Source organism: Passer montanus, unplaced genomic scaffold (genome assembly GCF_014805655.1).
Source record: "Passer montanus isolate IOZ18808 unplaced genomic scaffold, ASM1480565v1 scaffold44, whole genome shotgun sequence".
NCBI lineage: Eukaryota > Metazoa > Chordata > Aves > Passeriformes > Passeridae > Passer > Passer montanus.
In genome coordinates this window covers 2,400,569-2,424,746 of record NW_024369262.1, presented here as the reverse complement: position 1 = coordinate 2,424,746, position 24,178 = coordinate 2,400,569, and the positions used below count along the sequence as shown (strand labels likewise).

General features: G+C 53.1%; 2 protein-coding genes across 3 annotated transcripts; both read left to right on the top strand.

Moving 5' to 3' along the window:
- Nucleotides 1-397: 397 nt before the first annotated feature.
- PRPF8 (pre-mRNA processing factor 8) lies at nucleotides 398-19,284 on the top strand. Its single transcript, XM_039720395.1, has 42 exons — nucleotides 398-695; nucleotides 769-937; nucleotides 1,663-1,827; nucleotides 1,912-2,130; nucleotides 2,788-3,000; nucleotides 3,597-3,722; nucleotides 3,799-3,904; nucleotides 4,389-4,579; nucleotides 4,760-4,879; nucleotides 4,957-5,146; nucleotides 5,317-5,436; nucleotides 5,723-5,857; nucleotides 5,967-6,096; nucleotides 6,419-6,615; nucleotides 6,722-6,928; nucleotides 7,018-7,181; nucleotides 7,493-7,619; nucleotides 7,742-7,934; nucleotides 8,274-8,461; nucleotides 8,679-8,917; nucleotides 9,417-9,563; nucleotides 10,046-10,256; nucleotides 10,337-10,453; nucleotides 10,537-10,784; nucleotides 10,958-11,137; nucleotides 11,373-11,508; nucleotides 12,074-12,243; nucleotides 12,513-12,642; nucleotides 12,835-12,981; nucleotides 13,161-13,321; nucleotides 13,836-14,027; nucleotides 14,617-14,854; nucleotides 15,086-15,214; nucleotides 15,785-15,898; nucleotides 16,007-16,180; nucleotides 16,407-16,600; nucleotides 16,908-17,147; nucleotides 17,234-17,375; nucleotides 17,573-17,713; nucleotides 17,952-18,091; nucleotides 18,229-18,431; nucleotides 19,004-19,284. Exons 1-42 carry the CDS (start codon nucleotides 596-598, stop codon nucleotides 19,156-19,158), a joined length of 7,008 nt encoding a protein of 2,335 aa, XP_039576329.1. The 5' UTR covers nucleotides 398-595; the 3' UTR covers nucleotides 19,159-19,284.
- Nucleotides 19,284-24,015, top strand: LOC120507581 (Rab interacting lysosomal protein). Of its 2 annotated transcripts, XM_039720398.1 has the most exons (8): nucleotides 19,284-19,577; nucleotides 20,349-20,472; nucleotides 20,897-21,018; nucleotides 21,184-21,375; nucleotides 21,872-22,035; nucleotides 22,146-22,268; nucleotides 22,751-22,834; nucleotides 23,090-24,015. In XM_039720398.1, the coding sequence occupies exons 1-8, from the start codon at nucleotides 19,341-19,343 to the stop codon at nucleotides 23,244-23,246; spliced, it is 1,203 nt and encodes a 400-aa protein (XP_039576332.1). In that variant the 5' UTR covers nucleotides 19,284-19,340; the 3' UTR covers nucleotides 23,247-24,015. The 2 variants fall into 2 exon arrangements, with proteins under 2 accessions (XP_039576332.1, XP_039576333.1); XM_039720399.1 differs by lacking the exon at nucleotides 22,751-22,834.
- The last annotated feature ends 163 nt before the right edge of the window (nucleotides 24,016-24,178 follow it).

Here is a 24,178-nt window from a genome sequence, read left to right as displayed (position 1 = left end):
CGTCCCCGCGCTGCTCCCCGCGGATGTCACCGGGATGTGCCCGCGATTTCCAAAATGTCTCCCTGAGGGCTCCCCCCGCCCCTACCACCCTCCGTGAGGGGGGGGCGCGACCCCCCCTGCGGCAGCGAGCAGTGAGCTGCGCCAGGCGCCGTCCAATCAGAGGCGGCGCCGCGCCGTCACCGCGGCCCCTCTCCGCCAATGGGAAGCAGCGGAGGGCGGGACCGGGGAAAGCGGGACACCACACCGGAAGTGTGCGCCCAGACACAACTCACGCCCCTCTTCCGCCTTCAGTCCCGCCCCCGCCGCTCCGCACTCTGATAGGATAAGCTTGCTGTCTGTCAGACCTCCTGCAAGCTGATTGGGCGCTCCGCGCTGCTAGTCACGCCTACATCCGGGTCTCTCAGGAGCGGCGCGGTGCCGCCATTGTGGTGGGGGAGCGCGGGGCCCGCGGCTACCGGTGAGGCCCGAGCGGGAGCGGCGGGCCCGGGCGGGCCCAGGGCGGGCGGGAGTGACGGCGAAGCGACCGACGGCGGCCTCGTGGTGTTCCCGTACCTCCCCGTGAGCCGCTCTCCGCGCTGCCCGCAGTCGCGCCGCCATGGCCGCCGTGTTCCCGTACCGCGGCGGCTGCGCCCCGGTGCCCAACCCGCTGGCGCCGCTGCCCGACTACATGTCCGAGGAGAAGCTGCAGGAGAAAGGTGGGTACGGCCCCGGCCCCCCCGGTGCTCCGGCGGGGACAGGGCGTGAGCCGCCGGCTCTGTGTCCCCGCAGCCCGCAAGTGGCAGCAGCTGCAGGCCAAGCGCTACGCCGAGAAGAGGAAATTCGGCTTCGTGGACGCGCAGAAGGAGGACATGCCCCCCGAGCACGTCCGCAAAATCATCCGCGACCACGGCGACATGACCAATAGGAAGTTCCGGCACGACAAGCGCGTCTACCTGGGGTAAGGGGTCCCGGGGTGTGAGGGGGAGCTCGGGGGATGCGCTGCTGCCGCTGCCTTGGTGATTGTTGGAGGGACAGATCCTTCCCCAAAGGGCTCTTCGTGCTCGTTGTAGCTCGCTGAGGGTGCCCTGAGGTGTCAGTGCAGAGGAGGGTTGGCAAAAGGAGTTGTTGCTTTGAATTTCTGAGAAAAAACCTTAGCCTGGATCCATCATTGGAGGGGAGGCTCCTTCCCCAAAGGGCTTTCAGTGTCAGCTGTGGCTCAGTCTGCTGCTGTGAGGTGTCAGTGCAAGAGAGCATCAGCAAAGGGAACTGTTGCTTTGGATTTAGGAGAAAAAAAATACCCTGCAGAACACAGAGTCTCTGAAGAACTTGGGGAGAGTGTGGATGTTTTTTGAAGGATTAAGAAGCATCCTGAGTGCTTCTTTGCTGTTTGGGTGTAGGGAGCTGTTTAGTGCACACCATGATCTGCTGCAGCAACTTACCATTACCCATAAAAACTCCAGAAACTCACTTAAAAACTTCAGTTTTTGTTAGCAGCATTCCTGAAAGCCAAATCACTAGAAAACCCTGTGGTGGTCCAAAGGTGGAGGGGAAATTCCTGGATTTGCCTTTTGACCGCGGAGCCGCGCGCGGGAGGGAAAGCCGGGAGGTGGCTGGGCTCCTGGCAGGTGCTTGCCTGTCCCTGAGGTGCACTCCAGCGTGGCCTGCCTTGCTCTGTGGCTGCAGGGCTCTGAAGTACATGCCCCACGCTGTGCTGAAGCTCCTGGAGAACATGCCCATGCCCTGGGAGCAGATCCGGGACGTGCCCGTGCTCTACCACATCACCGGCGCCATCTCCTTTGTCAACGAGATCCCCTGGGTCATCGAGCCCGTCTACATCGCCCAGTGGGGGTAGGTGCCCTCTGCTTCACCCAAACCTTCTTTACATCCACCATAAAACCCCCCTGGCTTTAACTCTGCCCCAATTTCCTGCAGCTCCATGTGGATTATGATGAGGCGGGAGAAGAGGGACAGGCGTCACTTCAAGAGGATGAGATTCCCCCCCTTTGACGATGAAGAGCCCCCTCTGGATTATGCTGATAACATCCTGGATGTGGAGCCTCTGGAAGCCATCCAGCTGGAGCTGGATCCAGAGGAGGATGCCCCTGTGCTGGACTGGTTCTATGACCACCAGCCCCTGAAGGACAACAGGAAGTACGTGGCTGTGGGAGCACAGTTCACTGGGAGGGGGGAAAAACAAACAGAATGCATGAGTTAGGTGTGCAGAGCAGTGTGGGACCTTTGTGTGGAGAAAAACCTTCCCTCAAGGGTGGGAGGGAAAACCTGAGCGTTGGAAAGCTGCATCTTGTGCTTGCAGGTTGCTCAGAGAAGCTGTGGCTGCCCCATCCCTGGAAAGTGATCAAAGCCAGGTTGGATGGGGCTCTGAGCAACCTGGGATGGTGGAAGGCTTGGAACAAAATGAACTTTAAGGTTCAGACCATTCTGGGATTCTATGGTTCAGCATCCAGCAAGGCCCCTCTATCCAGGAGCCCTGTTACCCATCTGCCTGCTAAAACTGATGTTTGTGACCATGCTGTAAAGCTGACAGCCTGCACTCTAGCTGGAATTTGAGGTTTGCTGAAGGTGCACAGATGTTCTGTGTCAGTTGGACGCACAGGAGGAGAGGAGCTGGAGCAGCCAGCATTTTCAGGGCAGGAGGAGTCCAGACTTGTCTTTAACAGTGCTGCAGCCTTTTTTCAGTCTAGACACACCCATGTGCTACCTGTCCTTGATGGATGCTGGGTGGCAGAAGGTGTTTGGTGGCTGTGGTGCTGTGGCAGTGCCTGCAGTGCCCTTGCTGTGCCTCCCCAGGTACGTGAACGGCTCCACGTACCAGCGCTGGCAGTTCACCCTCCCCATGATGTCCACCCTGTACCGCCTGGCCAACCAGCTGCTCACGGACCTGGTGGATGACAACTACTTCTACCTGTTCGACCTGAAGGCTTTCTTCACCTCCAAGGCACTGAACATGGCCATTCCTGGAGGTCCCAAGTTTGAGCCCCTTGTCAGGGACATCAATCTTCAGTAAGTGTTTGTGGCATTTGTGTTTTCTGGAAAAATCCCTTCACCCAGGATTTTTCTCCTGGGAAGCTGAGAAGCCTCAGAGAAAAAGGAAAACAGTAATTATCTGATTTGCTTCTCCTGTGTTTTGCTCCTTTGGAATGTGTTTAGAGATTGTTTACCAACAAGTGGCTTCTCCTGTGTTTTGCTCCTTTGGGATGTGTTTAGAGACTGTTTACCAACAAGTGATTGTTTTATTAGTTTTTGCTGTAGGTTGTTGTCACACTTTGGCCATTCAGTGCCAAGCTGTGTCAGGACTCTGAAAAGAGTCACAAGTTTTCATTATTATCTTTTTAGCCTTCTGTAAGTATCCTTTCTATATTCTTTAGTATAACTTTCTTTAATATAGTATCATAAAATAATAAATTAGCCTTCTAAGAACATAGAGTCACATTCATAATTCCTTCCTGCCACGAGGGATCCCACAAATACAATAAGTGTTGGGTTTAGGAGAGAGATGAGTGGTTATCTAGGAAAGGGCTGATGGGATGTTGTCAGTCACAAATGTTTGTCTCTCTCACCCTGAATGCCTGCATAACAGTTTCTTGTCTCATTTTAAGGGATGAAGACTGGAATGAATTTAATGACATCAACAAAATCATCATCAGGCAGCCCATCAGGACAGAGTACAAAATTGCTTTCCCGTACCTGTACAACAACCTGCCACACCATGTCCACCTCACCTGGTAAGAGCAGCACCCTCCAGAGCCAGGAGAGGAGGGAGAGGCTGTCAGAGGCTCTGATGCTTATTTTTTGTTGCAGGTATCATACTCCAAACGTTGTTTTCATTAAAACAGAAGATCCTGACCTCCCAGCTTTTTACTTTGATCCTCTGATCAACCCCATTTCACACAGACATTCTGTCAAGGTGAGTCACTGGGTTAACTGGGATAAACCCTAGGTGTGGAAGTAGGGGGCTTTAGTATCTTACTTCTGATAGCAGCAGACAAACATACATATTTCAGGAGAAGGGCATCAGCCCTTTGACCAAAAAAACTCCACAGTTGTCATTTAAGTCTTCTTCTGGAGTTGCACAAAGTTATCTCCTTTGGTTTCTGTAGGATACAGCCCAATGTCTAATTAATAGTGTTAGAGTCTTCTGACAGGTAATTTCTCTTTCTGGTTGCCCTTGGTGTATTCATGGAGCTGACATCTCCCTGAAGTTACTCCATGACACCTAACTCAGGGTCTAGTAGCCACAGTTGCCTTGTTGAGTGTTTTTTTACTTCTCTTCTGCTCAGTGCAGCCACACTTCTTCCATGAGACCAAAGAGGTGTTTTTTTAACTTGCTTAACTCAGAAACTGAGCTGAAGCAGCCAGGAGACACCTTGTGTGGTGCTTCTGTGTTCCAGAGCCAGGAGCCACTGCCTGATGACGATGAAGAGTTTGAGTTGCCAGAGTTTGTGGAGCCTTTCCTGAAGGATACCCCTCTCTACACTGATAACACAGCCAATGGCATTGCCTTGCTGTGGGCCCCACGACCCTTCAACTTGAGGTCTGGCAGGACCCGCAGGGCTCTTGACATCCCACTGGTCAAGAACTGGTGAGTTCTGTCCTGGGGGAAGGCTGATGTAGTGATCATGACATTTTTACCTTGTTATAATGAAAATGAAATAAAGACATTATGGTGGCTGGTTTCTAGAGATTTTAGGAGAGTTTTTGGACACTTTTTTGTCTGAGGAATGTGAGTTAGCTGAAGCTTTGGAGTGTGATTTATCCATAGGTACCGTGAGCACTGCCCGGCAGGACAGCCAGTCAAGGTGAGAGTCTCCTACCAGAAGCTCCTGAAATACTATGTCCTGAATGCCCTCAAACACAGACCTCCCAAGGCCCAGAAGAAGAGGTGAGTGGGCTCTGTTCAGTGGGAAACTGCTGATCTCTAGAGGGGATTGAGCTGATGGTGGTCTCTGCTCTCTCCAGGTACCTGTTCCGCTCCTTCAAGGCCACCAAGTTTTTCCAGTCGACCAAGCTGGACTGGGTGGAAGTTGGCCTGCAAGTGTGTCGCCAGGGCTACAACATGCTGAACTTGCTGATCCACAGAAAGAACCTGAATTACCTTCACTTGGATTACAACTTCAACCTGAAGCCTGTGAAGACCCTCACCACAAAGGTACCAGTCCATGTGCTGTGGTACACAAGAGCAGAGTTTATGTGAAGGTTGTTGTGTAGTGGGGAAAGGGAGGCCACAGTGCCTCAGCTGCTCAGTTGTTAACCAGATTTGAGTTGTTCCACTTTTCTGTGACATTGTTACATAAATTCTGAATATTTTGTCTTTTCCAGGAAAGAAAAAAATCCCGTTTTGGGAATGCTTTCCATCTGTGCCGAGAGGTCCTGCGGCTGACTAAGCTGGTGGTGGACAGCCACGTCCAGTACAGACTGGGAAATGTGGATGCATTTCAGGTAGGCTTTTTGGTGTTCTGGTTCTAAATGTGGGGAGAGGAAGTTGAGAGGAGAATTGGAATATTTTATACGGGATGCACAAAGTGGCTGAATGTTGCAGTGTTACGGAGGAGAGGGGAAACATTGAAAATATGCAGTGTGGTTTGAAATTCTGATTTTATATTACTTTATAAGAATTGATCATTGTCTGAGCCAGCATTAGGAGCTTTCTAAGGCCTGATACACTCTGTCCAATAAAGCTGGCTGCTGGAGGTGTTGACTGTTGTCCCTGTGTTGCATGTCTCAGCTGGCAGATGGCCTGCAGTACATCTTTGCCCACGTGGGTCAGCTCACGGGGATGTACCGCTACAAATACAAACTGATGAGGCAGATTCGAATGTGCAAGGACCTGAAACATCTCATCTACTACAGGTTTAACACAGTGAGTTCACCTTTCCACATGATACTGACCCCATGTAAACTGAGGAACAAGGGAGGGATTCTGCAATGTCAATAAATGACCTGCTCTTTCCATGTCTCTGTTCCTCCAGGGGCCTGTGGGCAAAGGTCCTGGCTGTGGTTTCTGGGCTCCAGGCTGGAGAGTGTGGCTGTTCTTCATGAGGGGCATCACCCCGCTGCTGGAACGCTGGCTGGGGAATCTGCTGGCCAGGCAGTTTGAAGGTCAGCACCCTGCAAATCCTGCATGTGGGAGGAGTGTGTGGTAAAGATTAATACTGTTGGCTTGCCAGCCAGTTTCCTGTTCATACTGGTGGTTTTTATCCATGCTCCATTGACCAGTTGAGAGCTCTTTCAAGATCTCTGCCCCCAGAAGAGATTCTAAATGGAAATGGGATTTCCTGCTCCCTAGCCACTTAATCATCTATTCCAGACTCCTGGCAGTGTAATTTCTCCAGACATCCTGCACCTCCATGCACTCCTGAATCAGGAAGGGGAATCACTGCCTGGCAGTGTCAGAATTCCTGAAGGACTTTGCCTTTTCCAGGCCGTCACTCCAAGGGTGTTGCAAAGACTGTCACGAAGCAGCGCGTGGAGTCTCACTTTGACCTGGAGCTCAGGGCAGCTGTGATGCACGACATCCTGGACATGATGCCAGAAGGGATCAAGCAGAACAAAGCCAGAACCATCCTGCAGCACCTGAGCGAGGCCTGGCGGTGCTGGAAGGCCAATATTCCCTGGAAGGTAAAACTCTCACTTGGCCTTTGGGTTCAGTTCTAACATCACCCAAGGGAAGCTGCTCTTGGAAGGCTCCCACTCCTGCTTCCCTCAAGTTCCTGTCCCTCCCCAGGTGCCAGGGCTGCCAACTCCTATTGAGAACATGATCCTGAGGTACGTGAAGGCCAAAGCTGACTGGTGGACAAACACAGCTCACTACAACCGGGAGCGGATCCGCCGGGGCGCCACTGTCGACAAAACCGTCTGCAAGAAGAACCTGGGCAGGCTGACCAGGCTCTACCTGAAAGCTGAGCAGGAACGGCAGCATAATTACCTGAAGGTACTTCTGTCCTCCCTGAAACTGCCCAGATTAATGCTGTTTTCATAGGGAAGCTTTCAGTGATTGATTCTGGTGGTGTGGTTCTGCAGGATGGGCCTTACATCACTGCGGAAGAGGCCGTTGCTGTGTACACAACCACAGTGCACTGGCTGGAGAGCAGGAGGTTCTCTCCCATTCCTTTCCCCCCACTGTCCTACAAGCATGACACCAAGTTGCTGATCTTAGCCCTGGAGAGGCTGAAGGAAGCTTACAGGTAAGCAGTAGGAAGTGATCTTTATCTTCAGGGGCACTGGGAAAGGTTTCTGTTTTGTTATCCATTATTCCTGTGATGGAGTATGGTGTGACATTTACCCTGGTGGACTGGTAAAGCTGTTGGTTTTGGTACTGCCAATTTATCTGGGAGTTCCTGTTGACTGTCATTTGGGCAAAACCACTGCCATGCTTACAAGTTCGGGGATGTGGATCGTGAGGATTTACAGGTTGAACATTATAATTCATCACTTTAATGCAGTGGCCCTTAGGCTGCTTGTGTGCAGGTGCTGAGCTGTTCTCCTTTGTTCTCAGTGTGAAGTCACGCCTGAATCAGTCACAGAGAGAGGAGCTGGGCTTGATTGAGCAGGCTTATGATAATCCCCACGAAGCTCTGTCCAGAATCAAGCGACATCTGTTGACTCAGAGAGCCTTCAAGGAGGTCAGTGAAAGCCTGGTGAAAGCCCAGCCATGTTGTGCTGCATTCAGAAGCTGAGTGGCACAAAAACTTTGTGTTTTCTCTCAAATACCAACCTCAGTTTTCCCCCCCCTTTTTTTTTTTAGGTGGGAATTGAGTTCATGGATCTCTACAGCCACTTGGTCCCTGTTTATGATGTTGAGCCCCTGGAGAAGATCACAGATGCTTATCTGGATCAGTACTTGTGGTATGAGGCTGACAAGCGGAGGCTCTTCCCTCCTTGGATCAAACCTGCTGACACTGAACCACCCCCACTGCTGGTGTACAAGTGGTGCCAAGGTCAGTGGGCTCTTGGATTCCATGCAAAAATTATTTTTCCTGTGGGGGAACTTGTGTCCTATGAGTCCCCTTAGGAGCTGAATTTTGCTTTTGCAATTGCAGTCAATAATTACAATCAGAGATGTATTTTGTGGGTTGATACATGTGTATATACTGGAGGAGGACAACTTGCACAGCAATTTATGGTTGATTACGTACTTTTCCTCCCACTTCTGGATAGACTGGAAGATCCAGAGTGTGAAAAATCAGGCATTGCAGGACTCATGTTGAGTTCCTGTATCCAGTGACTGCTTCTGTGCTCTGATGTGTCAGATAACACAAGGTTGTTTGTTCCCTCAGGCATTAATAACCTGCAGGATGTTTGGGAAACGAGTGAAGGGGAATGCAACGTGATGCTGGAATCTCGTTTTGAGAAGATGTATGAGAAGATTGACCTGACCTTGCTCAACAGGCTGCTGCGTCTCATCGTTGATCACAACATTGCTGACTACATGACAGCCAAGAACAACGTGGTGATCAACTACAAGGTGATGGTTGTTGTCAGGAAAGGGGATTTGTGGTAAGAGGGACCCATGAGGGAGGAGGTTTTGGACCCATGGCAAAGAAGGAGCACAAGACTTGCCAAAGAAAAGTGATGAGGGAGTAAAAAAACCCTTCTGGGTCGTGGTGAAGAACAGCTGCTCAGCTGAAAGGGTTCTGATGTGTTGGGATGTGTTTTCTCACAGTTCCCCTTCATCTCCTCAGGACATGAATCACACAAACTCCTACGGGATTATTCGTGGGCTGCAGTTTGCTTCCTTCATTGTCCAGTACTATGGGCTTGTGATGGACCTGCTGGTGCTGGGCCTGCACAGGGCCAGTGAGATGGCTGGGCCTCCCCAGATGCCAAATGACTTCCTCAGCTTCCAGGACATTGCCACGGAGGTGGCCCATCCCATTCGCCTCTTCTGCAGATACATTGACAGGATTCACATCTTCTTCAGGTGAGACCTCTGGGGCCCTGCTTTCCTCAGGTCAGCACAAAGGAAAGGGAGATTTAATATGCTCCTGCTGCTGGCTTTTGTTCCCTCTGCTGTTGAAGATCAGGAGTATTTGAATTGACAGACTTCCCTGGATAACTGCATGTCCACATGCCTCCTCTTGCTTTCTCAGTTTGCTTTTCTGCAGTTTCACTGGACCAAGAAACACAACAATGTCAAGAAACACAAATGACCAATATAAATATGCTCAGTTGTTAGGGATTTGGTAAATTAGAGACTGGCAAAATAAGCCTTTTCTGTCTCTTCATGGAAAGATAACCCAAACCCTGAGTTGCTGTGTGCTAATGAAATTCCCCCATTCATTGAGAGGACACAAAAATAGCATAGTTACCTTCAAACAGGCTGACAAACAGCTTTTCCTAATTAAATCCTTATCTTTCTTGCCAGGCTGGTGCTGCTAAGTCAACCATGGCATTCCAGATGCTTTTGTGTGCATTTGCAGGTTTACAGCTGACGAGGCCAGGGACCTGATCCAGCGGTACCTGACAGAGCACCCCGACCCCAACAACGAGAACATCGTGGGCTACAACAACAAGAAGTGCTGGCCCCGGGACGCTCGCATGCGCCTCATGAAGCACGACGTGAACCTGTGAGTGCTGCAGCTGGGGAAGAAGTGGCAGGAAGAAGGGGAAAATCAGTGATTAATAACTGTTGGAGACTGATAGATGCTCAGGATGAGATGTGAGAAGTGAGGAGCGCTGAAATCCTGAAAAATTAGGGAAGTGTCGCCCTCATCTTCTGATGTTTACATTCTTGTAACAAACTTTGTCACGGACTTTATGTAAATAATTCATTGTTTTGCATTCTTTTCTGGAGGAGGAGAAATTTGATAGACTGTTGGTTTGTCCAGTGTCATTGGAGCGGTGGCACTTTCACCCTCCAATCCACTGTCACTTTTGGAAATCTATAAATGTTGGAGTCAGAAATTGAACTGCTCTCTTTTTTACTTTGGAGAATCCAGTGTCCACATCTTTCTGTTCATGTCCTGGAGTGACAGGGAAGCTCTGAGACTTTGCCCAGTTGTTACTTGTGCAGATGCTGATGTGTCACTGTGCCCGTGCTGTTTCCCAGTGGCCGTGCTGTGTTCTGGGACATCAAGAACCGTTTGCCCCGCTCGGTGACCACGGTGCAATGGGAGAACAGCTTCGTGTCCGTGTACAGCAAGGACAACCCCAACCTGCTGTTCAACATGTGCGGCTTCGAGTGCCGCATCCTGCCCAAGTGCCGCACCAGCTACGAGGAGTTCACCCACAAGGACGGGGTCTGGAACCTGCAGAACGAGGTGGGCTGGGAGAGCAATCCCTGGTGGGGTTTGGGCTGGAGAGGGGCTCAGGAGGGGACTGATGGCTCTGTGCTCTCCAGGTGACCAAGGAGCGCACGGCTCAGTGCTTCCTGCGTGTGGATGATGAGTCCATGCAGAGGTTTCACAACAGAGTGAGGCAGATCCTCATGGCCTCTGGCTCTACAACTTTCACTAAGGTAAGGGAGGAGGGAGATCCATGACAGCTTTCTACAGGTTCTTGGGAATGAACCAGGAGCTGATCTTTTCCTTTCCTTTCTAGATTGTCAATAAATGGAACACAGCTCTGATTGGCTTGATGACTTATTTCCGGGAAGCTGTTGTAAATACTCAGGAGCTGCTTGATTTGCTGGTGAAGTGTGAGAATAAAATCCAGACTCGGATCAAGATCGGCCTGAATTCCAAAATGCCCAGCCGTTTTCCTCCTGTGGTGTTCTACACCCCTAAGGAGCTGGGGGGGCTGGGCATGCTCTCCATGGGCCACGTTCTCATCCCTCAGTCTGACCTGAGGTGAGTTGTGCTGTTCTAACTCCTGCATGACTTGAGTGTTCTCTTCCCCTAAAAATATTCCAAGAGTGCTAAACCATGCCATGGTACAGAGCTGTGTTGCCTTCGCAGTAGCTCATGGCAGTGATCAGGGAAGTCCCAGTTCCTCCTGCCTCATTCTTGTCTCTTTGCTGCAGGTGGTCCAAGCAGACAGATGTTGGCATCACTCATTTCCGCTCGGGAATGAGCCATGAGGAGGACCAGCTCATCCCAAATCTGTACCGTTACATCCAGCCATGGGAGAGTGAATTCATTGACTCTCAGAGGGTGTGGGCAGAGTATGCCCTGAAAAGACAGGAGGCTATAGCCCAGAACAGGTGTGTGTCCACGTGTGGGGGGACAGGCAGCAGTGGGAAGTTTTGTGCTGTATGGGGATTTTGGAGACCTTGCTGGCCCTGTGGCCAATGCTGTTCCCTCACCTCTGGCATTTTAGTGTCCCCCCTGCCAGAGCTCTGAGCTCTGTGTCATTTCTGTGATCTCATCAGCTGAGCTACTCATTAATGCATTGCTGTAAATTGAGAGGTAACAAAGTGTGGGGATTTTTCTCCTCAGGCGTCTGACACTGGAGGATCTGGAGGACTCGTGGGACAGGGGAATTCCTCGGATTAACACCCTTTTCCAGAAGGACAGGCACACTCTGGCTTATGATAAAGGATGGAGAGTCAGGACTGACTTCAAACAGTATCAGGTACTGACAGGGAATTTCTCTTCACCTGAATATGAAGTTCAGATACCTGTTCCAAACAAAGTCCTTCGACCTTGTATTACTGCAGGTGTACTTTTGTCTCTCTGCTGCAGAAGGAATTTACAGCCTTGTGTTGGGACTGGTAGAGGCTGTTTGGAACCAAATGCTCCAGAATTTGTAGCTTATCCCCTTTGGAATCATTTAGATAGATTGCAGTGTATTGAAGAAAACCACAATAAACACAACATATTAAAGAATCAGTTCTGGAGAGAGAAAAATAATTATCCCCCCCCAAAAAAACCATATTAAGTTTTATTAGCAGTAAAATAATTTGTTATTTAAAGCCTTTAATGACAGCTCTGTAGAAGGCCAGTCCCTGAAAGATAAAAATATCACCTGGGGTTCCATGCAGAGTGAATTACAGAGTAGTACTGACCATGCTGTAGATGAGCTGTGTCCTCCAGCACTGAGGGCATGGGGCTTTTTACCTGCTCCCTGACCATCACCATGGCGTTGGCTCCTGCAGTTAGTGCAGCCAGGGGAGTGATGTGCTCGCTGCTGTCTCCAGGTGCTGAAGCAGAACCCGTTCTGGTGGACACACCAGCGCCACGACGGCAAGCTCTGGAACCTGAACAATTACCGCACGGACATGATCCAGGCCCTGGGCGGCGTGGAAGGGATCCTGGAGCACACACTCTTCAAGGGCACCTACTTCCCCACGTGGGAGGGTCTCTTCTGGTAAGAGGGACTGTGGTCTGGGCTCAGGCTGTGCTGGTTCTGTTGAGTTTCTGCTGGTTTTCAGTGGTTGTTTCAGAATGTTGTGTAGGTCAGTTGTGAGGGCACCTGGGAGGGAGCTATAGCTGAACTTGTTAAAAATACATGGAAATTTCTTGTCATGAAACAACCCTCCCAGCTCATGGCTGATCCCTGTCTCTGTTACAAGTGAACATGGCAGCAGGGATGAGGGACATCTCATTCAGTTGAATCAAATTATCTGCCCTTTCTAGGGAGAAGGCCAGTGGCTTTGAGGAGTCCATGAAGTGGAAGAAGCTGACAAATGCCCAGAGATCGGGTTTGAACCAAATTCCAAACAGAAGATTCACTCTCTGGTGGTCTCCTACCATCAACAGAGCCAATGTAAGTACCTGGTGCTTGTCCCTCTAGGAGCAGACAACACTTTTCCACTAAAATGAGAGCAGTTAATTGATCCAATTAATTATCAGGACATCTCTTAGAAAGGTATTAACCTCCTTAACAGGAGATGCTTCATTTTTAAACATGTCCTCAGTTGTGCTCTTGTGTGTTCTCACAGCTGCTTTTCCTTTGCAGGTGTATGTTGGGTTCCAGGTGCAGCTGGATTTGACAGGGATCTTCATGCATGGCAAAATCCCCACTCTGAAGATTTCCCTCATCCAGATTTTCCGAGCTCACTTGTGGCAGAAGATCCATGAGAGCATTGTCATGGATTTGTGTCAGGTGAGCAGTGTTGCCTTGGTTTGTTTGTCTGCCCTTTTGGAGCAGGACCAATCTTCCCCCAGCAATTTGGCAGAGAAAGGGACGAGATAGAAAATGGGATTTTCCTGACTGCCTTGGTGTTGAGGATAGATTCCTTATCTGGGCTGCTTGAATCTCATCTTTGGCTGCCTTTTCCGCAGGTGTTTGATCAAGAGCTGGATGCTCTGGAGATTGAGACAGTGCAGAAGGAGACAATCCATCCCAGGAAGTCCTACAAGATGAACTCCTCATGTGCAGATATCCTTCTCTTTGCTTCCTACAAGTGGAATGTGTCACGTCCATCCTTGCTGGCAGATTCCAAGTGAGTTTCCCTTTTCCCCCTCCTCAGTCTCCCTGCAGAGCAGAGCTGCCAAGCCTGTAATCCAGAGCATCTGTGTCCCTTGGGCATCTGGGGGACACTGGAGATTGTTCCAGCAAAGCACAGGGCTTGTTTGGGTACATGGTTGCAGCACCTCCTGGCACTGCCTTTGCAAAACACCAACGCTGGCTCTGCTCCTGTTCTCTCCTCTGGGTGAACTTTTCCCTGAGCTGTTGAAGGTTCTTCTGGAAACCCCACAAAGCTGAGCTGGCCCAGGGCCAGAATCTGGAGTGAATCCTCACCAGACAGTCCCTGGGGGAAATGACCCTTGTGACACACTGCTGCTTTGTTTAAACCTTTCAAAAGTCTCTGCATCCACTGCTGTGCGAGGAGAACAGCAAGGTCCCTTTCCAGGGTGGATCATGGATGTGAGCTGGCTGTAGTGTCCATGCTGGGTGACAATTCTGCAGCAGAATTTTGTGCCAAATGAACTTGTTGTGGCCTGCTTTCTCCTCAGGGATGTGATGGACAGCACCACCACCCAGAAGTACTGGATTGACATCCAGCTGCGCTGGGGCGACTACGACTCGCACGACATTGAGCGCTACGCCAGGGCCAAGTTCCTGGACTACACCACAGACAACATGAGTATCTACCCCTCTCCCACTGGGGTGCTCATTGCCATTGATCTGGCCTACAACTTGCACAGGTCAGAGCTGCACCTTCTGTGGTTTCGTTCTAGGGTTGGCATTGGTGGTTTGTGGGTGTTTGTCTCAGTGCATCTCCAGACTGGGTTGTATTCTGGGCAGGAGGATGAGGGGAGAAGGCAGAAGATGGAGATGGGCAGTGAGTGGGATAAGGTATCTCAGGTTGCCCAGTTTTGCTCAGTACTGGTGGTTCAGTTTCCTCAGTTCATTAATAATTTGTTTCTTAGGATATTTCTGTCAGACTGTACTTGGAGCTGAAGGACAGGCTGTGTTTCAAAGCCCCTACAAGTGGGGACAGCTATTTCTCACTGGATACAAGGGGCAAAGTCAGAAATCAGTTCTCCAGTGTGTTTGTTAGAGAAGGTGCAGCTTTTCTGGGACTGCAGCACGTGTGTGCTGTGGCTTCCCACTGAGGGGGTGTATAAAAGCCACAGGTGCCCACCTCCCAGGGGCATTGCAGAAGTCACACTGCAGTACAAATCTGTATTTGCAGCAGTACAAAGGGGCCTGGCTGCTGCATGGAAAGACTTGAGTGGGGCTGTTGCCTCTTCAGGTGTAATGGTAATAACTTCTGTTTGTTTCCTTTTTCAGTGCTTATGGGAACTGGTTCCCTGGGAGCAAACCTCTGATCCAGCAGGCCATGGCCAAAATCATGAAAGCAAACCCTGCCCTGTATGTGTTGAGGGAACGGATCCGCAAAGGGCTGCAGCTCTACTCCTCAGAGCCCACGGAGCCCTACCTGTCCTCCCAGAACTATGGGGAGCTCTTCTCCAACCAGATCATCTGGTTTGTGGATGACACCAACGTGTACAGAGTCACCATCCACAAGGTGAGGCCTGAGGGTGTCTCAGGGAAAGGACTGAATGGGGTGGAGGTTTCCACGTGTGATGGAAATCTGGGAGTCAACACATGGACCCAGATTTTTGCAGAGTGCACAGAGCAGCTCTTGCATTTCCCACACAGCTCCTGCTCAAAGCACACAGAGAGTTGGCTCCTGTGTAAAGGTGGGGGTGGGATCCATTTATCTCCCTGCACTTCTCACTCTCACTTTTTCCCTCAGACTTTTGAAGGGAATTTGACCACAAAACCCATCAATGGAGCCATTTTCATCTTCAATCCCAGAACTGGGCAGCTCTTCCTGAAGATCATCCACACATCTGTGTGGGCAGGGCAGAAGCGTCTGGGACAGGTAGGGCCTGGCTGTGCCTTGGGTGTGAACTGGGGCTGGGTTCTGACTGCTTGGGACACTCCCCTGAGCAGACAATGTCACAAAGATCTTCATCTTCCTGGTTTTTAATGAGTTTAGGGCTCCAAAGTCCAAGTGATCAGGCAGGCAGGAGCATGGGATATAAAAGTGGAGGAACATAGACATTGCTGCTGCAAGGACTTTGAGGCTCTTAGGTGTAGAGATCCCACATCATCAAGCAGAGCTTGAACAGTGCTCTGCTCCTTGTTACAGAATTCACTCTGACTTGGCTGTACATCCAGTGCAGTGGGAAAGCTCAGGTGGCAAATCCAGGGAGGTGGAGTAGCCAGCTGTTGTTTTCTGAGCCACTCAGGAGTAACTGAGCTCCAGGAGTGGGAGCTGCCCTCTGTGATCAGTAAGGAGGAAATGCTGGGCCTTGTCACTGATCTGGAGCAAACCATAAATTCCAGTTGTATTTTTAGAATTTGGTTTGTGTCCCTATGGTTCCCAGAGACATGGAGGCTCTGCTGGAGGGCAGAGGGATACTTCTCTAACCCTGCTGTCTCTCTGTAGCTGGCCAAGTGGAAGACTGCTGAAGAAGTGGCTGCCTTGATCCGGTCCCTGCCCGTGGAGGAGCAGCCAAAGCAGATCATAGTGACACGGAAAGGCATGCTGGACCCTCTTGAGGTAAGGCTGCAGCTCCCTGAGGATGTGTAAAATCTGTGGGAGATAACAGTTCTGTGTCCTGTGATGTTCTGCAGTAGCTGTGAGCTAATTCCTCTTGATAAACTCCAGGTGCACTTGCTGGATTTCCCCAATATTGTGATCAAAGGCTCGGAGTTGCAGCTGCCCTTCCAGGCCTGTCTGAAAGTGGAGAAGTTTGGTGATCTCATCCTGAAGGCCACTGAACCCCAGATGGTTCTCTTCAATCTCTATGATGACTGGCTGAAAACCATCTCTTCCTACACAGTAAGCACAGATGTGTCTCCTGCATTTTGCTTTGCTGCTGATAAATGAGGCAAGGAACCAAGGCCTCAGACATCCCTGATGATTTGTTTGGCTCTGAACCTGCCTGGATTTTCCTTTAGATGGATTTCCCTGGCAACTCCCATGTGCTCAAACAAAGGAATGCTGTACTAGGGCCTTGTACATTTAATTTTCTTCTTTCTAACTCCATCTTCTTTTCATCTCCAAGGCATTCTCCCGTCTGATCCTGATTCTCCGGGCGCTGCACGTGAATAACGATCGAGCCAAAGTTATCCTGAAGCCAGACAAGACAACCATCACTGAGCCTCACCACATCTGGCCAACCCTGACAGATGAGGAGTGGATCAAGGTGGAGGTGCAGCTGAAGGATCTCATCCTTGCTGACTATGGCAAGAAGAACAAGTAAGGCATAATCCTGTCAGCCTTTCCTTCCTGCCCTAAAGGCCATGGTCAGGGGCCTTTGTCAATGCACTCTCAGCTTTGTAGGGGATCTGGTTAATTTTAATAACCTTCTGGTAAGGCAGATAAAAATGTCTGCACCAAGTCATTGATCTAAGCATCATGTGATCATGGCCCCACTTTTGTTTAAGAAGTTGTGGTTTAATTTTTTCATAGTGCCCAGAGTGGGTGTTCTGAGCTTGTGCCTGAAGGTGAGAAGGCTCCAGAATGTATTTTGAAATACCTGACTTGGGTGAATTTTCTCTTCCAGCGTGAACGTTGCATCCCTGACCCAGTCAGAGATCCGAGACATCATCCTGGGCATGGAGATCTCTGCCCCATCTCAGCAGAGGCAGCAGATTGCAGAAATTGAGAAGCAAACCAAGGAGCAGTCGCAGCTGACGGCCACGCAGACCCGCACGGTGAACAAACACGGGGATGAAATCATCACCTCCACCACCAGCAACTATGAAACCCAGACCTTCTCCTCCAAGACTGAGTGGAGGGTCAGGTAGGAAGGCAGGCAGGGGTGGTGGAAAGGGTTGGAATGCTCAGGGAGGATCTGTGCCCCCTCTGATCGCGGTCTCCTCCTCACAGAGCAATCTCTGCTGCCAACCTCCACCTGCGGACAAACCACATCTATGTCTCATCAGATGACATAAAGGAGACAGGTTACACCTACATTCTTCCCAAAAATGTGTTGAAGAAGTTCATCTGCATCTCAGACCTGCGGGCCCAGGTGAATGTGCAGGGAGTTTGTTACAGCTGTGCCCCACTCAAACACCCCAGGGGGGAAACTCTTGGTGAAGGGCTGGCAACCTGCCGTGGTTTGTCCACGTGAATCCTTCTAATGCTCTTCTCAGAAATTAAAGAGTTCCCACTCACAGCTACACAGAGGTCTCTTGTGGCCTTCTAAGGCAGGTGTGTGTGTTTTAGATTGCAGGTTACCTGTATGGAGTGAGCCCTCCAGACAACCCCCAGGTGAAGGAGATCCGGTGCATTGTGATGGTGCCCCAGTGGGGGACACACCAGACCGTGCACCTCCCAGGGCAGCTGCCCCAGCACGAGTATCTCAAGGTGGGTTGAGGTTCAGCTTCCAGGGTGGGTGGGAGGTCAGTGACAAGGACCTGAGGTGGTGGAGCAGTTTCCCTTGGTCTTCTGTAGTTGTAGGACTGAAAGGGCTCAGTCTGAAGTCAAACTTGATTGAGACTAAGTGAGGGGGAAGCCTGTGATCTCTGTGTCCTTTTTGCCAGGCTTGAAGTGGTCTCATTTTAAATGGTTTTGATTTTTCTCTAAACCACTCTCTTTTTGTCAGGAAATGGAACCTCTAGGATGGATTCACACCCAACCAAACGAGTCCCCTCAGCTGTCACCACAGGATGTCACCACCCACGCCAAGGTCATGGCTGACAACCCCTCCTGGGATGGGGAGAAGACCATCATCATCACCTGCAGGTGAGGGGCAGGGAGCCTTCTGCTGCAGAGCTGGGGAACTCAAAATAAAATTGTCAGAAAGGGAGTGTTGGCTCATTCCTGCTTTCCCTCCTCTGCCCCAGGTGAGTCTGACTTGCCCCATGTGTTGTCCCTTTCAGTTTCACCCCTGGCTCCTGCACGCTGACAGCCTACAAGCTGACCCCGAGCGGGTACGAGTGGGGCCGGCAGAACACGGACAAGGGCAACAACCCCAAGGGTTACCTGCCCTCCCACTACGAGAGGGTGCAGATGCTCCTGTCCGACCGCTTCCTCGGCTTCTTCATGGTTCCTGCACAGGGCTCCTGGAACTACAACTTCATGGGTGAGCTGGCCTGGGGAGGGGAAAGGAGGCAGTGTGAGGAGCTGGGGGAGGAGGGAATAGCTCCTTACCCACTCCAAAGCTTCCTCGGAGTGGCTGGCAGGGGTACCAGCACTGTGCCCTGAACTTTCCTTAGTACCTGCATTGGGGTATCAGTTCACTGATTTTTTTTTTTTTTTGGTGGCTCGAGAGGAAAAATGGATCCTATGTCTGTCAGGATTGTAGTGCATGGTCTATCGCCACTGAATAATTAATCCCTGTCAGGCAGAAGAGATAATGGAAAATGCAAGAGAGAAGCTGTTCCCAATAGGGAGGTCCTGGTATCATGAACACCACGGACAGCTGGAGAAGGGGTCAGGAAATGAGAGTGACAGAACACTCGACTAGCATAAAAGGATTGTAAATCTCTTGAGGGGGGAACCCAAAGAGGGATGATTTTGTGGGTTGGGAGAGTTTGGAACTCTCTCTCCTGGCAGGGAAAAATGGTTGTAGAGAAATGGAGGGCTTTGTTAGGCTCCTGAAGGGGGGAGGAGGCAGAAGGGGTGCTCAGGTGGGTGACACTCCCTCTTTTCCAGGTGTCCGCCACGACCCCAACATGAAGTACGAGCTGCAGCTCGCCAACCCCAAGGAGTTTTACCACGAGGTCCATCGCCCCTCTCACTTCCTCAACTTCGCGCTGCTGCAGGAGGGGGAGGTTTACTCTGCCGACCGCGAGGATCTCTACGCCTGACCCTGCCCGCGCCCCTCTTAGTACTGTTGATATTCAACAGCGTGTTCGTGTGCCCCGCTCGCCGCCCTCGCCCCGCGCGTTGTTGTTCTCGCCCTTTTCCGCTCAATAAATTTTGTACGAACGGGAGCCGCGGTCCCGCCTCGGGGGCGGGCCGGGCGCGCGGGGCGGGCCGGGCCGCGGCCATGGCGGAGCCGCTGTGGCGAACGCCGCCGGCGCGGCTGGGCCCGCCGCACGTCTACCGCATGGCGGGAGCGCTGGGCGCCGAGCTGCGCCGCCTCTCCGCCCGCTTCGGGCCCGACGCCGTGGCCGGGCTGGTGCCGCCCGTGGTGCGGCTGCTGGAGCTGCTCGAGGCGCTGGTGGCCGCGCCGGGCGCTGAGGGGGAGGCGGCGGCAGCGCCGGCCGGGCCGCAGGAGGCGGAGGTGAGCGGGGCGCCGGTGGCACCGAGCCGGCTCTTGGCTTTTCCCGGGGCGTGGGGCTGACACGGCTGGTCCGTGTTTTGTGGGACGGCTCCGACGCCGCTGTTCCCTTTTCCCAGGGGATGACTCTCTGCCCTGCATCCCCTGGGACGGCTGTGCTGTGGCTGCTCCGTTCTCCCAGGGGATGGCTGTCCCTGCTGTCCCGTGGGACGGCTCTGATCTCGCTATCCCTGTCTTCTGGTATGGGTCTGACCCGGCTGTCCCCCATCCCTTGGGATAGGTCTGACCTGTCTGACCCCCTGGGCTGGCTGTAACCCAGCTGTCCCCCTTTCCGGGGTGGTGGCACTGTCCCCTATCCCCTGGGACGGCTCTGATCTCGCTATCCCTGACCTCTGGCATGGGTCTGACCCAGCTGTAACCCAGCTGTCCCCCTTTCCAGGGTGGTGGCACTGACCCCACTGTCCCCTATCCCCTGGGACAGCTGTGCTGTGGCTGCTCCATTCTCCCAGGGGATGGCTGTCCCTGCTGTCCCGTGGGACCGCCCTGATCTCGCTATCCCTCACCTCTGGCATGGGTCTGACCCAGCTGTAACCCAGCTGTCCCCCTTTCCGGGGTGGTGGCAGTGACTCCACTGTCTCCCGTGCCCTGGGAAGCCTCTGAGGTGGCTGTCACCCTCCACTGGAACAGCGCTGGCCTGGCTGATACCTGGCCGAGCTGGCTGTCGCTGCCCCGGGGTGGCTCTGACCCGGTGTCCCCGGTGTCCCTGTCCCCCAGGACCCGGAGCGGAGGCTGTGGGAGGCCGAGCGCCGGGAGCGAGCCCTGCACGGCCGCCTGGCCTGCCTGGAGGAGCAGAACCGCCAGCTCCTGGGGCAGCTTGCCGAGAGCCAGTCCCAGGAAGGTGGGTGTCCCCGTGGGTTTGGGGTCCCCTGATGCCACAGGGTGTCCCTGTGGAGCGGCAGGCGGGGTGCAGGGCTGAACCTGTTCTTCTGGAGCCTGGAATGCTGCTCTCCTTTCGCTCACCTTGGAGACCTGTCCTAGCAGGGAGCACAGGCATTACCTTGTTTTGCAAGTCACAGGGATTCCAAACCTGCAGAGCACCTTGAAAGCCCCCAGGAGGGTGGTGGAGGCAGGCGCAGGGTTTGGGCTGCTGTGGCAGCACAAGGATGTTCCAGGAATGGTCTAAAACTCTCAGTTCCCTCTTTCACACTGTGAGATTACCAGGAACAAGTCAGATTTTGCAGAAGCACTGAGGAACTTCATAGCGTTGTGGGCTTGGGGGAGTCCCTGGGGACTCTCACTCCTGTCCCCCTGTCTGCTCTCAGACAGCACGGCACGGAAGGAGCGGGAGGTGATGCTGCGGCTGAAGGAGGTGGTGGACAGGCAGAGGGATGAGCTCCGTGCCCAGGCCCACGAGATCGTCTGCAAGAGCCGGGACACGGAGGCGGTGAGGGCGGGGAGCTCAGGGGTGTGGTGTGCCAAGGGCCCGGGGACCTGCTTTCATGTCACATCCCCCCCGGGCTGCCACAGCTGCTGAGCCTGCTGGGGCAGGTGGCACTGGTGTCCCTGGGTGGGGGCACTGCCTCACCTCTGGCTGCCCTGGGCCCTCCAGCTGCAGGAACAGCTCCATCGCTTCATGGCCATGAACGAGGAGCTGCGGCACAAGGTGGCCGTGGTGCAGGCCCAGCTCAAGAGTGCTCTGGAGCAGAAGTCAGACCTGGAGGCTGCAGTGCTGCAGAGCCAGAGGGAAACAAGCAGGAGGAGCAGGACAGCCTTGGAGAGCCGGCAGCCAGAGCCTGGCGTGGTGAGTGTGAGCTGTGACCCCACACCAGAGCCTGGCGTGGTGAGTGTGAGCTGTGACCCCACACCAGAGCCTGGCGTGGTGAGTGTGAGCTGTGACCCCACACCAGAGCCTGGTGACTCTGAGCTGTGGCCTTGCTGCTGCTGGGCATCACCAACACTGACTCCACATTCCCAGCCTTGTGTGGAGCTTTTGGCACACACAGACGTGGCTACCTAAGGAAACTCCACAGCTGAAAACTGAACAGTGTGGTGCCTGCAATGCCACTAAACCTTCTCTGTAGAAGCTATTATGGACGGAGCAAGATGAGGTGACAGGAGTTAAAAGTAGATGGGACACAGAGGATGAGGGGTTTACCATGTGTGGTGATGGACAGTGGTTGCTGGCTGAGATGGGGACATTTTTGTCTGTATGTGCACCCAGCCTCTGGGTGGACCCAGCCTCTGGGTGAGGGTTTTGAGGTCTCTGCTTGCCTGCTGACTCTTCCCATCCCCTCCAGGAGGGAGCCCAGTCACCCTCAGAGGAGCCGCAGCACCAGGATGAGGGCAGGAGCCCTGCTCACTGCTGCTTCTCCAAGGAAGAGCTGCAGCAGATCCTGCAAGAGAGGAATGAGCTCAAGACCAACCTGTTTTTGGTGCAGGAGGAGCTGGCCTATTACCAGAGGTGAGTCCTGTCCCTACAGCCACCCCTGGCCTGTCAGAGGCTGCTCCCATGACAGTCAGGGCAGAATCTTCCCCAGGCTCTTGGTTAACCAGCTGGCTGCTTTTTACCAGGGAGCTGCTGAACGAGGAGAGAATTCCCAGCTTCTTCTTGGACGCAATGAAGTCAAATATCAAAAAACAGAGGAAAAAAATCAGAGCCAAAATGCTGGGAACAACGGAGGAGTCGGCGAGCAGGTGAGTCAGGCTGGGTGCTGGGATCCTCCCGTGCAGGGTGGGTGCTGGCTGGCCTGCTCCAGGGTTTCCATGTGCTTCATGCCCTGGATTGGAGCCTCCCCAAGCCCGGAGCTGCCTCCTCCCTCCAGAGATCAAAGGTTTGATGTCTGCAGTTGATGTGTTGTTCTGGCATAGCTGTGCCACAGGGGCTGGGCTTTGTGCTGCAGCTCGTGTGTCCCTGTCACCAGTCAGGCATGGCCTGGCCAAATGCCACTTGTCCCTGTGTGCATGTGACAAAAGGGAGGCCTGTGCCACAGGGGCTGGGCTTTGTGCTGCAGCTCGTGTGTCCCTGTCACCAGTCAGGCATGGCCTGGCCAAATGCCACTTGTCCTGCATGCATGTGACAAAAGGGAGGTGAGGTGGTGGCACTGGACAAATTCCAGAGTGGCTCCAGCACTTGCTGCTGTGGCTCAGTGCAGGTTTACCCCCATTTCTTTGTGCAGTGATGAAGAGGAGGGCTCCTGGCTCCCAGGTCATGGCACAGACTGTGTGGATGCTCAGCCTCCAGAATCCAAAATCAGGAGCTTGTAAGTTTGCTCCTGTGCTGGTAGGGAAGGGAGGTTCTTCCAGTGGAGAGGTTTGGAGCTGCCAGGGCTGGCAGGGATCCTACCAAAGCAGGGGTTGCTGTTTTAGGGGGATCTGCCTTGTCCTGGGTGCCACACACTCCCAGGTCCCACAGCCAGGCTGTGTCCTGCTGCCACCACCACAAAGGGAGGTTGGGATTCTGCATCTTCCCTGGGGAGGTTCTTCTCCCCCACAGCCCTTATCTGCTCTCTCTGCAGTTTTGGGCTGTGGTATCAGGGCAGCAGCAAAGACCCCCCCACATCCAGCTGCTCTGGAACCTGGGAAATCATTGACTCACTGGACACACAGCTGGAGCTAGAGGGAGAGAGCAAGGCAGGGCCCAGCTGCCCTGACAGAGCCACAGCACCACTCTGACCCCACGGGAACGGGAGCAGGATCTGTCCTCGCAGCAGAACTTCCTGGATCCTCTTCCTCCAGTGGATTCAAGAGCAGCGCAGCAGCCCTGGCACTTCCCTGTGGTGGCAAAGTCCAGAGTGGGCAGGTTCCTGCAAACCCACTGGGACACTTGGGTGTGGGACAGCTGGCATAGGACAGCTCAGCACCTCTGGGCATCTCTGCCCACCAGCCACCCTTTCACTGTGCCCACAGTTTAGCTGCAGAGGGGCCCTCTCAGCTGTGCCCCCTCCCCACTGCTCCCTGCTTGCAGCTCAGCATGGTGGGGGTCTGCACCCTCTTCATTCTCCACACCCCAAAAGGGATCTTCCATCCCCTGGTGGCTCTTTGCAAACCCCTCTGCTCACAGCCCACGATTCCATTGCCCCATCCTGCTCTGTGGGGGTGTTTTACCTCACTCCTTTCTGTCTGTAGCTCTCCAATCCCTGCAATGTGAAGGTCCAGCTGGGGTGTCCCGGGGTCCCCACATGGCTGGGAGGGGCTGAGCACGCTGCACTGGGTGTCCAGGTGCTCCCGTGGCTGGGAGCCACCAGGATCAGCACCACCAGGGCCACTCCTGCACTTCTCAGGCATGGGGTGAATCAGTTTTGTGCTGGCACCTCTTCCTGCCACCTCTGGCACCTGGCAGACTGGAACAATCCTTGTGTTCATGGGGGCGAGTCAGTCCCCTCAGGTCGGGTACTTTCTACCTTTAATTTGGAAATAAATCAGTCTCTTGTTTTTCCTCTGAGGTTCTGGCTGCAGCCTCTGCTCTCTGCTTGGGGAGGGCTGGGTGATGCTCCCAGGTTTCCCTTACCCTTCTCCTAATGGCTGTGCCCCCTGAGCCCCTTCTGGTGGGTCAGCTGTGATGGGGAGGGGGCTCCAGAGGGGTGATCCCACAGTGCTGGGCATGG